This window comes from Suncus etruscus, chromosome 12, assembly GCF_024139225.1.
Source record: "Suncus etruscus isolate mSunEtr1 chromosome 12, mSunEtr1.pri.cur, whole genome shotgun sequence".
NCBI lineage: Eukaryota > Metazoa > Chordata > Mammalia > Eulipotyphla > Soricidae > Suncus > Suncus etruscus.
The window spans coordinates 22,849,539-22,863,508 of NC_064859.1; the positions used below are offsets into that span (position 1 = coordinate 22,849,539).

General features: G+C 44.3%; 1 protein-coding gene across 1 annotated transcript in view; it reads left to right on the plus strand.

Annotated features, from left to right (window-relative positions):
* The window catches only part of EXOC6B (exocyst complex component 6B), a 604,019-nt gene extending 596,904 nt beyond the window's left edge, over nt 1-7,115 (plus strand). The window contains exons 21-22 of the mRNA XM_049785045.1: nt 2,082-2,194; nt 6,625-7,115. Of these exons, the coding sequence (XP_049641002.1) occupies nt 2,082-2,194; nt 6,625-6,751 (240 nt within the window). The 3' untranslated portion in view covers nt 6,752-7,115. The remainder of the gene's footprint in view (nt 1-2,081; nt 2,195-6,624) is intronic.
* Nucleotides 7,116-13,970: the final 6,855 nt, after the last annotated feature.

A 13,970-nucleotide genomic window follows, 5' to 3' on the forward strand; every position in this document is an offset into this window, starting at 1 on the left:
CATATAACTTTCAGACACAAAAGACAAAAGAGCTGGAAGTTACAGCTCACCTCATGAAGCTCACCACAAACAGGGATGAGTTTAGTTAGAGAAATAACTACATTTTGAACTATCCTAATAATGAGAATGTACAAGGAAAATAGAAAACCTGTCTAGAGTACAGGCAGGGGTTGAGTGGGGAGGAGGGAGATTTGGGACATTGGTGATGGGAATGTTGCACTGGTGATGGGTGGTGTTCTTTACATGACTGAAACCCAAACACAACCATGTATGTAATAAAGTTTAAATAAAAATGTATAAAATAAAAATAAAATGCATAGTCTTTGTTTTATTTTGTTTTCCTGGGCTTCAGGGGTAACCTGAATGAGCTTGGAAACAGTTCTGGAAGAATATTATGACCAGGGACACTATGAGAGTCATTTCTTTTCCAGGAGCACAAAAGGAGGAACTATCTTGCCTGCTCTTCGAACCATAAGACAGAATTACCACAGTGCGAGTAGGACAAAAAGAATGCTCTGCTAAAGGAGAGCTCTGTGAGGCCTTGGAGCAGTGAAGGAAGTGGTAGAAGTCCTTCCGCTTGCCAACTAAAATAGAACAACCTAAAAGAGGACTGAGAGAGTCCTTTGGGGCCCTGCTGGCCCTGATCAACCAATGTGGCTGGCTCTCTCCTCCCACTGCTCATATTAAACATTCCTTTCTTGGCTGAGGTTGTAGGGACTTTTCTCAGTTTTAGGATGGGGCTTCTGCCAATTCCCAGCTTTCCTGAGAAACTTTATAACAGCTCTTCTAAGAGAATGGGGGAAAGAAGAAAGTTGGATAGGCAAAGCCAACCCCACACTGCCTGTTTGCCCAGCTGCAGGGTCAACACAGGGGATGAGGAAAGATGTGGTGAATTTAGACATTGGACTTTACTTTAGACCTCTCTGCCTTTGTTCAGCCTAGAGAAAGCCATTTACTGCAGCTACTTTCTTAAGAGGGAGAAATAGGGAAATAGCTTGAATCAAAAGGATGGATGGATAGATAGATAGATAGATAGATGATAGATAGATAGATAGATAGATAGATAGATAGATAGATAGATAGATAGATAGATTGATTGATAGATAGATTGATAGATAGATAGATTGATAGATAGATAGATAGACAGACAGACACATCATTAACTGCTTTATAGGACTCTTTTTCTATGCAGTGGTGTTAGTTTATTCTGTGCAACTTCTAGTCACACAGGAGAGTTAACAGCTTCTCTTTCACCATGCTCACCTTTGAAATGCACTGATTATCTTTCCTTAGTTTTACTAGTTACCTTGAAAAAAACTAAAAGCTAAAGCTGCCTAGGAAGTAAAGCCTTGAAAAATATTTATTTACTTTCTCAAAATCAAAATCTCCAGGATGCTCATTTTCTTCTAGTTCTTTGTCTCCCTCTTTAACATTTATAATCCGAGTTCCAGGCTCTGCAGCCTCAGTCCTGGTCTAAACCTGCTTTTAAAACCTAACTTGCTGTTTTCCATCTGCTCAGCCAGTGGCCACACATGATTGTCTCAGGGAATTACTTTGTGATCTTTATATATCTTAGCTTTACATTCCTATGTTTTCTGAGACCTGTTTGCACATAGGAATATGTGTGTGTGTGTCTGAGTCAACTTAGTAACTTCAGCAAAATCTATATATATATAACAAGTCATGAAACTGGTACAGGAACCCATCCATATCTTTCATCTCAGAGTTTGTATAATTTCTCCTATGACACCATTTTATTCCTACCTTTGAGATATGGGTTTTTGAGTGCATGAAAGTCATTTGATAAATGTGTGTTAATTAATGATGACTATTTTATGATGGAATTGTTCATTCATTCCAGTATTAGCCTGCTTCATGATCTAACTGCTGACATGTGGTCTTAGCAACATTACAGAATTTGTTACAGGGGACTATCTCCAAATGATTAGTCATTTATTTTATTAACTGTATTATAGTCTTTGGCCTTTCTCCTCTTGCAATATTTTCATTTTACCTTCCAAAGTTAGTGAAGGTTGATTGGGGTTTCTCATTTCTGTTTGTCTTGTTTGAATATTTTACAGCTTTTGGATCTCTTCATCCAATGGGACTGGTCAACCTACCTTGCTGACTATGGTCAGCCCAACTGCAAGTACCTTCGGGTAAACCCAATGACAGCTCTGACCCTGCTTGAGAAGTAAGTACCCAGTTCAGATCTGTGTTGGAAAGTGGAGAATTGGGGGAGGGGGAGGTGTGATTAGTATAGAGGATAGAGGATAATTTTCTCTGTGGCAATACCTCAAAAAGACAATAGGAATCCCATTCTTGAAATTGCCATGGAAGTACAACAGTTCCCATTTTATTTGGCAGGTCAGCTCCCTCTTACAGCCCTATAATTTCTCACTCCAACAAGCCAGGCCAAATAAGAGTCAGAATTGGACCCTGACATTATCTTGGATCTCAGTGGGACAACCTGGCATTAACTAGAGGTGATAAAAGGAAAAAGGGAAGGTGGCTTAGTTGAGAGCCCATTTTATCCTGGTGAAGACTTTGAAGTGGCCAATCTGCCTAGAATATAGTTTCTACAGAACAGGTTCTTTTCTCTGCTTCCTTTCAAAGAAGGCCCTAGAATGATTCAAACCATCTTTTTGCAGCATTCCTCCTCTCCACACTCTGCTATCATGAGGTTGAGCTTCATTGTGCTGTCCCAAGAAACTTGTTGAAGAAGGTGTCTGACTCTTGCTTTGGCTGTCAGTTACTGGCAGTGGTTACTTCCACTGCTGTAGCATCTCTAAAGGACATGTGTAACCACTGTGGTTGCCAGTTTTAGAACATCTCACAGGCAAATAGCTTGCTATCTAAGTATTGGGATCTGCTATACCTTGCCAACCTGGCTCTCACCCTTGTTAACCTAGTAGAAAGATAGTAGACTGGAGACCCACGAGAAAGGGAGTCTTTTCATCAAATAAATTAATGTTCAGCTTCATAGTACTTTCTTAGAAGAGTCCCCTACATCTCATCCATGTAACGAATCTATGAATGTGGCTAGTCTAGTACTTCTTAATTCCTAGAATCAATCTGAATCACAGTGAAATCTTAAGAAGGAGAGACTAGAGTATATATCATTATAGCAGTGGGAGGGAAAGGGAAATATTGGAAAGTGGGCAAGAACAAGGAGAAGAGGTAAGTGTTTGGGATAAGAAACCAAGAGCCAAGTACAGAAACCAAGAAACCAAGTGCAGCTTTCTCCAGTCTAAAACAGAGACTAATGTTTACATTTTAACTTTGTTTCCCATGGTTCTTCTCTTCCAATGACCTTCCTTCCTAGGATATCTAGAGAGTAAGTATACTATTCACTTGGGCCTTTTCATCACCCTGAGGCAAGTCCTTCTGGTTCCCTCTTTGACACTAATGACAACACTGAAATCTGTACCCTATGAGTTGTTCCCCACCCTGACATACCAAGCTACTAAAACAACCTGATGACAGCTGACTGGCTGCCTCCTCTTTCCTCAGTTCTAGGATGACCATTAGCTTACCAATTCCCATGGGGCTGGGATGGTATTTGGGGATTCCCCCCACTATGTCAGGTAAAAGTTCTTCACCGAGGTACACTCAATCTTGCTGGTGCCTGGACTGAAATTCATCCCTCTTTTGAGCTCCTCATGTCCCCTTACCATGGGTGGTAAGCACAGGCCTTACCATCTTAAACACACATCACCCATGGGAAATTAGTTTTTGTTTTGGGGCCATGCCCAGCAGTGCTCAAGGATTACTTCTGGTTCTGTGCTCAGAGATCACTCCTGGCAGGCTCAGGGTGCCTGAGCTTGAATCTTGGTCAATTGCATGCAATGTAAGCACCCTACCCATTATACTATCTCTTTGTCTTTGGAAGACTTTATTAGAGATAAGGCCTCAGCACTCAGCTGAGATGGGAAATACCCAGGCCTTTGAGTAGAGCTTAGATGGCCACACTTGTATGTATTCAGATGGACCCTGCTTCCAGTTTAGCATGTTACCTCCCAACAGTCCTTTATTCCTTTGTTTCTGAGGATTCCTGGTTTCCAAACATAATTCCTAATTCCCTGACTCATTCACTCTGGCAGATCATCAATAGGCTAAAACACTCCACCTTTCTAAGACCTATCTCTAGATTCTAGAGACCTATCTAGTAACAAAACTGTATGCTTAGCACCCTAGCAGTTGACTGGGTTGTAACACTTTTTTTTTTTTAGTCCAGTAAGGCCAAAGGCCATCCAGATCACTCAGACCCTTCTCTCCCAGCCTCATAGGAATCAGTCCCTTGACTTGATCCCTTCCTTCCTTCCTACTTTCCTCACAGCCAGTTCTACCACAAGAGTGTAAACCTTCTCCTCTCATATGGATGCTTCTTGGGTGCTTGGTTAGAGCAGGGGAAGGCAGGAGAGCACCAAGATCTGCTGAAAACTTTGAGGAAAATAACTGTTCCTCTGTAGTCATTGATCGTCACAGCCAAAATAGTTTGTGATCCTGTGCTTACAGAATTGAGGTGGGAGATATATGTTGATGGGGAACAATGGAGAAGGAGTTAAAGTATTCCTACATACAGCAAACAGATTGTCACCATCAACCCTTTGGGAATTTGACTTTTTGTTGTTGTTGCTTTGTTTGGGAACCACATTAGAGGGTGCTCAGGAATTAATTCTGGCTCTGTGCTCAGGGATCTCTCTGGGCATGGCTTGGGGACCATATGGGGTGTCGTAATAGATCAGGTTAGCCGCATGCAAGGTAAGTGCCCTACTCTCTGTACTTGCAGTTGGGCTGACCATAGTCAGCAAGGTAGGTTGACCAGTCCGATTGGATGAAGAGATCCAAAAGCTGTAAAACATTTTTCTAAAGAAAAAGTATTTTTTAAGAGCAATTCCAAGCCTCAGACTCAAACCTCCAAGCCTCGAATCAACCCACCTTCAAAGTCAGAGAGTGCCCTTCTTTTTTTCCCTTCCTTCCCCCTTTTTAAAGGATCTTCCCTAAGGGAGCTAAGAGCCAGTCCTTGCTGCTTACTTCTGCCACTTTGAGGCACAATATTATTGATCACATGAGATTTTAAATGAAATGTCCGATAAATGTTACAAAGCAGATTGGTTTTTTTCTTCTTCCTTATAATGAGTTGTTTTCATTTTGTATATCCATAAAAGGAAAAGGAATCCTTGTCTGAGACATATAACCCTACATGGGATCTATTCCATTAATAGAATTGTGCGGTAAATGTATAAGGGACTAGAAGCAGGTACTTCCTACCTTCAAGGATCCTTTTCACCTTTCCCTCTTCCTTTCCAAGAAGAGAGCTCTGTCTGAGGGTGGTTATATCTTTCCTGAGTAACCCCAGCCTGTTGACACAGAACGTTTGGTCAAGAAGTTCTGTTTGGGGCATTCACCATTTGCTCTGGTGCTCACTACCATCTTCACACTTCATCAGTATAAATCTCCCTTTGTGGCACCTTTTTGCCTTTTGAGCCACTTTTATCTGCTCCTGTAGAGAAAAATGGCCAGCATTGAAACAAAGGCTCAGAGAAGTAGATCCAGAAGTTGACTACCCAGTATTAGGATTTTTCCAGTTTCCCCTTCCATGTCTCCCTGTGAGAACAGAGCTGGCACTTGGAAGATGATGATGAAGCATGGCCTAGTCCTGCCCAGGATAAAGTGGTTTGGTAGTACTCTTAGTTCTTTTAACACTAAGACAAGTTGTGGGCTAGAGGTTCAGTCCACAAAGAGTGGGCCAGAATTAACAATTTCTGACCAATGTCAGCAGTTGCAGGCCCTCTGGCCACTGGCACAGTGGCTTGGTCAGGTTTGGGGATTCCAGTGACAACCTCAGCCTGGCCTTGATTTTTTTTTCTCCAGGCTTCCCATGAAACCTGATTGGCCAAGATTGCCCATCATGTGTACTCTGGGAGGAGACCATCTCTGATCCAGATCTAGAAAGTTCTTCTAAAATCCAAGGATCTGAGGAAAGATATTGCTACTAAAAGCTCAGTGTCTTCACTTACCTGGACTCCTGATTTAGCAAATAGAGGATATTCCCACCTTTTGATGTACTGCTTTCCTCACCACCAGTTCCTTTGCAATCTCACTGCTTTTGGGTCCTGTTTCTGAGGCAAATGACAGTCAGCACAGCCCTTTGTTGGGGAAGGGAGGGATTGAGATAGAGCAATGCTGCAGTGGCTCTCAGATCTCAGTCGTCAGGACATTGCTTGGTTAGAGCATTTTCTGTTCCACCTTTAAAAAAAAACAGTCAGTTCCAAGTTGCAGCAGGAATTAGTTATGAGTAGGTACTAGGGTCCTTATCTGTAGGAACCTGGTGGTCCTCAGCACTCTTGCATGTCCCAGAACCCTAGGGGAAATAGAATGGGTGAGAACAGCCAGGACATCGGTGGATCTGGCTCTTGTATATTTTCCACAGAGCTGGGAGGGCTGTGGGTAGCTGCAGAACAACTTCTCAAAGAGCAGGTAAGCACGCGCCTGCCAATGGAAATATTCTGGAGTCTCTTGGTTATAGACAGTGGTTAGATTTGCTGTCCCATCCAACACCCTGTGCTTCTCTTCCTACCAATGCCACCTCCAACATTTGTTCTCTCATTCTCCATTTAGGATGAAGGACACTAGCCGCAAGAACAACATGTTTGCACAATTTCGGAAAAATGAGCGAGACAAGCAGAAACTGATTGATACTGTGGCCAAGCAACTCCGGGGACTCATCAGCAGCCATCATTCATGAAGACTGGCCCAGGCCAATGTAGGCAGAGTCTGGGTCTCACCCAGGCTGGCCCTTGCATTTGTGCATCCTTCTTCAAAGAGAGCAAATGTATTTTTGTAATAACCTATGTACAGTATCCACATAACCTTTCCCTATAGTCAGAGAGGCACAAGAAGAAGCAAGTCTGTGTGATGTTGCTAGGCTGGGACTCAGGGGAAATCCTTTTCTCACAATCTCCTTTCTCCTGGAGATGGTGGTTTCATCAATCCCATTGTGATGAACCTCCTTCCATCTATAGCTCCAGAGTTTAGTTCTAGGACTCTGGAGCAAACAAAATGGGTATTTGACACCCAGAGAAAAGGGGACTGGGCATAAGGATAATAAAGGATACTACTTATTCCTGGGTTACCCCCACTCATTGCACGATGAGGATAGTTCTTCTTGATTCAAGGCTGGGAAACATAACCATTTCATAAAGGAAAGACCAGAATACTGTTCCAAAGACTCAACCTCAATCCACTGACTAATGGGTGTGGGTGGACAGGCAAGACTGGGACAAGCTGATAGTTTTGCTCCAGGCCCTCAGGATGGTAGTTTCTTTGGCATCAATCTGACACAGAGCTTTCCCTGCTTACTTTATTGGGGCAAGAGAGAGAGCTGAGAAAGCAGTGGTGAAAATTTAACCCAAGACTCTGTAGGTCGCACTTATACCATGAGAAGTTGTACTGGATCATGAAAGCCAGCAATCATGGGATCAGAAATTCTGTCCCTTCTGCATTAGTGTCACTTCCTTCTTTCACAGTAAAGACCCTCACTTTAGCCTATGGTCCAGAGGGGTTCAGACTTGGCCTGTTCCAATAGTATCACTGAGTTCAGCAGATTCTAGGAGCCTAAAAATGTTATTGATTTACCCATAGTGTGAAACCTGAAGATTTTTTTGTTTTTGTTTTTGGCTACACCCAGTGACACTCAGGGGTTACTCCTGGCTATGCACTCAGAAATTGCTCCTGGCTTGGGGGACCATATGGGACACCGGGGATTGAACCCAGGTCTGTCCTGGGTCAGCTGTGTGCAAGGCAAATGCTCAACTGCTGCGCTATCGCTCCGGCCCAAACCTGAAGATTTTTATGTCTGGGTTTTAAAGCAGTCTCTGGCCATCATCTTTAAAGTTAGTGTGACTAGATTCTGCATTATGGGACCAACAATAGAGCTACTGAAGACTTCTAGGGATGGACCTTCATCATCATGATGGAGACAGGGCCAGCCATTGCTTGAGGTTTCTTCTCTGGCCCAGCTACCCCATACTAAGTCTTAACCTGGAGATGAAGTTGCTGATGGAGTCCAAAGCTATCTGTTCTTGAGATTCCCCAAAGCTTCAGTTGACCTTATCTAAGAAATATGGTTTTAACTTAAGTCCTCAAATTCTGAGTTTGCAGAGAGTCTGGAGCCACCATCTTGAAGACTGTGCCCAATATCCAACCAGATTCTAGGACTTCATGCCTAGCTTTGCTGTGAGCCAGTCAATGGAACCTGCACTTTAACATACTCAGGATAATACTACTCAACTATGGGCAATAGTATAATTGTGCTTCACCAAACAATGACAAAGAAGCCACACAGGCATTTCCAGCTTGGATTAGTGGGAGGAGAGACTCATCAAACTGAATTCTTTGTCAGCAACTAAATTGCTTCTAGGGAGGGAAGTGCCTCCTTTTTCATTCATTACCCCCTGTTCAGCCCCCACCCCCATATCCTATATCAACTTGAAATTCATGGAGAAGAGAATATGCACTTAGATCTAGGGCTTCCCCGGAGCGATAGAGACCAGGTCACTTGGAAACTCTGCAGAGCATTCAAGGCCTCATCTCTGGGTTAGGTGATCTTAGGATGAGGATCAAAGCTGAGTACTGCTTTCCAGAACTTCAGATACCAAGGAACAACAGGGGCCCAGAGGATTGAGACCCAAGAGCCCAATGCTCAAAGCTCTGCTTGAAAAAGAACTTGAATTAGTTATACCAACTGAAAGTCTGTGACTCGAGAATGTTCCAAGACACCCTTTCTCATGAGCTTCCCAGTTGGCAGCAAGATATCTGGGACTTTGAGTATTTAGTCTCTCCATTGGGAATGGAAAAAAATCTGAAGCTGTGTAATATTTTATCATTGCCAGTATTGTCTCAGACTTGTTCACAAAAACACTATGGTGTCAAGGAGAAGGGGATGAGGGACATGGCAGGTGCTCCTTACATACTCACATCACTCTAGAAAAAGATTCATGCTCAAGACAGAGGACAGATGCTTGATTTGATCTTTTCTTCCCTTGCAAGCCACCTTCTATCTTTCCTAATATACCTGACATGCTGCTACCAGTTGTCTCCAGAGATTCATTATGGATCAGTGGATAGAGAAGGTTAAAGTTGGATCACCCGTGTCTGAATTGTTTGATGATGTGGGGCTTTTAAGTATTTTCTTTAGGGCTGTACTTGGGTCAGCCCTTAGTATAAGGACTTATTTGGGCTATGTGTGTCTATTCCCATGAGTCCTCAAAGGCCATAGAGAAGAAAGTGACCTATAGAGCCTCCAAGAGAAAAAAGTTAGAGCATGGTGACCAGACACCCTCCTGCCTTCTGATTGGGACAAACACTTAGCCAACATCTTGGGAGAGGGGCAGTGTGGTTTCAAATCCATTTGGTTTTGATAGTGATCTAGGTGACTTACATAGAGTTATTGAAGGAAAATCTTTTTGAGAAGACTGTAAATGAAATGGGGGAGGGGGAAATCTGTAGAACATAACCTGGAATAGAATTGGAACCAGTAGGGAATCACCATTGGCAAAGGACACTAGCAGCTTCCAAAATGTTTCTCAGTATTTTCCTGGTATGTCAGGGGTAACTCAGAGTTAGTTTAGCTCAACTCTACATTTGACAGGTGTTTACCAGCAAGTCCTGGACCCAGGACCCTGGGTTCCCCTACCCACCCAGGTTGGTATTGGCCATAACTTTCCTCCCAAAGCCTCTAAGAAAATTCCTTGGGGCTTGCTATAGAAATTCCCCTACCTTAGCCTTCCTCCAAGGGTCCTTCTCCTTATTGCTTCAGTTGCCTCTTTTTTTTTGGTGTTGTTTGTTTTGTTTTCCCTCTCTCATTCTTTTTTACCTTTTTTGACCTGCATTCGCAGTTACCTTCACTAACATTTTGGAAATGGCCTTTTTATTTTGCACAAATAGTTGCACATTTTTATGGAGGAAACATAGGGAAGTCCATTTTTAACTCTAAAGGGAACTTTTGTCTTTAAAACTCACTAGTAACACTGCTGATACAGCTGGGCTAGGTGGTTCATGGAAACTTCTATGGAAAGAGCATGTTCATTCCTCATGTACATTTTCCTCTTTAACTGCTATTAAATGAGAGCCTGTGGAGCTGTTTCAGAAGCCAAATGTTGTCTCCTGATTATTTTGTTCTCATCCATGCATCACAGTGAACTGGATGGCCAGTATCCTGACCCGTTCCCCTGGTCTGAGGACTGGAGCAAGCAAAGGCCTGGGAAATTGAGGGGAGGAGGCCAGAAAATGTGCCTTCCAGACAAGACAAGCAGCTGTCTGTGGTCTCGGAAACATCACAACTACTGTGTTAGCAGCCTACCAGGTTGACAATAGCTTCTTCCTCCATCTCCTCCTCCTCCAGAGGAAGCACTCAAAATGTCCCCCAGTATAGCAACTTGGGCCCCAGATATCTGAGCCTACCCCCTTCATGGACAGGCTTCTAGCCAAGAGCCAGGGAGAGATATACAGAGGTTAAGGCACTTTTCCTTGCACCAAACCAACTCAGGTTCGGTTCTCCATATGTTCCCCAGATCACCACCAGGCATGACCCCTGAGCACAAAACCAGGAGTAAGCCCTGACTCTGTCAGCTGTGGCCCTAAAGTTCTCACCCCTTTCCCCCACAAAATACCCCCTGTCAAGATGGGAGTATTTTGTATTATTCAGAATAAAGCCAGGTCAGGGGGGAAAGTTGCTCATTTCAGAGCTGGAAGTGGGGGTGGAGAGAGAAGAAGCGAGGAGATCTGGAGAATGGGTTTGTTCTGGAAAGTGTACAAGGAAGACAGGAAGTTGACTAGCATGCCTTGAAGCTTTTAAGTCAGAACCCTTTAAAACTTTGGAAATGTGTTTAAAAAAACTGTGATAACATGTTAGAGGGATGTTGAGGAGCTTTTGGCTGGGAGGATGGCATAGAACCTGATGGGCATGATGGGAAGCATGGTTGGTGATTACAGCAATGTTGGTGTGCCAGTGCACAGCCCCTCACTTTCATGTCTATGCAGCAGCCATGGGAATAGACTGCAAAGAATTTCTCCCAGAAATGAGGCCTTTCTCCTGCATCTGGGTATAGAGGCCTGGGAGACCTGGACCTCAATCTAGATTACCTTGCATGGTGAACACCCTAAATCTCAGTGGAATTAATAAATGGCAGGATAGTGTGAAATAGAAAGAGCTATATATGGCCAAGGTACTGGAGTCCTGAACTTTAGAAGAACCTTCCTCCTTCCATCCTCTCCAATACTACAAAGGACTTTCAGGTTGAGCCTCAGGCTGGGCCTCCTTGAAACCATAGCTAATGACCAGAGAATGATGAGTCTGGAATGCCTGTAATAAAACTGAGGCTCAGATCTGACTAGCATGCAACCTGGCTCAGAATAGTGAAGTTGAATCTGTCCTTAATACCACCTAGACCCTTCCTTGTGCTCATTGCTACCTAAACTTACACCTCCTACTGGAATTCAGGAGTTGTTAAAGAGTTCACGGACATGTGTGTGCGTGTGTGTGTGTGTGTGTGTGTGTGTGTGTGTGTGTGTGTGTGTGCACCCATCTTTCTGTCTAGAAGGTTCATGACATTTAGTAATGTCTATGAAAGGTCCATGACTAAAATCCTGAATGATGAAGAACCTTATAACCACAGTGTTTAAATAAAAATAAAATTTTAATCCTTGAGGAACCCAGTCTCTGAAATGCAGATGTTTCTCTCATCCTCATCCCCACCACCCCAAGGAAGGCAGAACTTCTGAGCCTTCTCTCTCTGCCTCAGAGCTCCAGCAAATAGCAAATGGCCCCTAATCCCTGTAGCTCTGTCAGTTGCTTGCACACCAGGCTACATCTAGAGCAGTGTAACCAGCATTCCCTGCATGCTGTCGCTCAAACCCTCTTTGAGAAAGATAGCAAGACCTTTCTGAGAACACAGACACTTGTAATTGGTTGGACAAATGGGAGGGGAAGTTGTAGAAGTTTGGCCTGCTAAAATTAGATTGAACCCCACTCATCCCAGAACATCTCCTATAGCTGCTGAACCCAGACTGGTCCGACATCTCTCTCAGGGCCCTCTCCAGCCTTTGTGGGGCATTCTGAGGAAGAACAAAGCCCAGGATGGGTGTACAGCAGAGCTGGCTGTCCCTCTCTCTCCCAGTGGGCTTCTTATCTCTCAGCAGGCAGATGCAGTAGGGAATAGCTGTGGGAGATAAGGGAGGAAGGAGAGAAAGTGCCAGACCTCTCCCCAGGGGTCTGGGTTTTGACTTTAATGGGCACTGTTTGCTGGGAATGAGCAGGCCTCCAGGCCCTGGGGACCTGAACACAAAGACTCTTGAGGAAGTGCAAGGAGGAGGGAAGAGAAGTGAGGGCCTGGGCATTGTGCTGGAGAGCTGCCCCTCTATCTGTTTCAATCACTGGTGGGGTTAGGGTTACCCTGCCTTTGCTCCCCCTTGCTTTGTGGGGTCTGTGGCATCAGCTGTTGTGATGGTAATGGAGGGGCCTCTCTCAGGGGTGCCCTGTAGAGCAGTTCTCCCCTCAGCTCTCTGAGAGGACCCAGCTCCGGTTCCCTCAAGGTGGGGGCCTCAAACTGAACCCAAGACAACAGCTCCCCCCCACTCTGCACCCACGATTAAGTGTACCTTGCAAGCCCAAGCGATGACCTTCCTCTCTCCAAAGCTCCAGAAAAGGAATGGAATCTGCACATTGAGAGGCTTTTCTGGCCCTAAACAATCCTTCCATTCTCTGGGCTCAATGATGGGTCTATTCCTCCTGTAAATGGGTCTCGGAATCTTCAACTTTTACCTCTGCTGCTAAGAGTAATTAATTGCGTCTCCCTCTTGTTCTCCCCACACACTCCCCTCTCTGTTACCAGGCTCAGGTTCAGCTGAGTGGATGGCTTTTCTTTCTTTCCGTTCTCAGAGTGCTAAGTTTTAAAGCTGATGGAGTAAGGCCCTGCCCTCTCCAGCACACCCCTCTCCAGAGAAGCCTGCTGGAGAGACCCACTTCTGCTGGCTAAGGAAAGGGGCCTCAGGCTGCCTGCTTTAAGGCTTGTAGGGATCGAGTTCTGAGCAACTGTTTTACTTTTTCTCTACGGGTGTTTCCAGGTTTAGGGAAAGAGTTTTCAGGCAACACTAGAGAGTGGAAGGTTAAGTGGTGATCTGGACATCAAAGGCCAAGAGTAGCAAAGAAAAAAAAGTCAAAGTCATCTGCTCCCTCTCCACTCCACACCCCACCTCTATTTCCTCTAGGACCCTCAATTAAATGTGCCAACAGACATTTGGCTGTTGGGTTCAGAGCAGACCAGAGCACCAAGGAAAGGCCTGTCTTGAACTGAAAAGAGGCAGGTCTGGGAATGTGGGACATGCAGACAGGAAGCTCAAGCCCAGAGAAGCTGCTGAGACCTGTGTAATTGTCTAAGGCTCCTTGTGGAAGGCAGCTTGACACCACACAGTGAGCAACTGTGGGTGCACAGAGCCCAAGGGATCACACAGACATTTAAAGTTCACCCGTAGTGGGTGGGAAAAGTCACTTTCCCTGACATGACTTAGAAAGTGTACCAGGATCATAAAAAGAAAGCTATTGTTTATTCCATTTTCTTATGGTGTTAAACTTCTCTTTCAATGTGTGCTACCTTCCTTTTGTACTGGGGAACAGAGAAGAGGTGGCCAAGGGATTGAGTCAGGTGAGAAATCAAAGTGGCAGTTTCATTCCTGATGGGATAGATAGATGTGGTCCTGGGGTGATGATGAAGGTGTGTGCACATATACATGCATGTACTTGTGTGTACACGCATGACTCTATATGTTGATCTGGGGGGGCATGTGACAGAAGGGCTTCCCTCGATGCTATCAAGTATCCCATTTCCCAGACTTACTCACTGTTAATAGTAGAATGTTCTTTCATATCATTTTGATTTTACATGCTGACTTCATAAAAAATAAGTCAT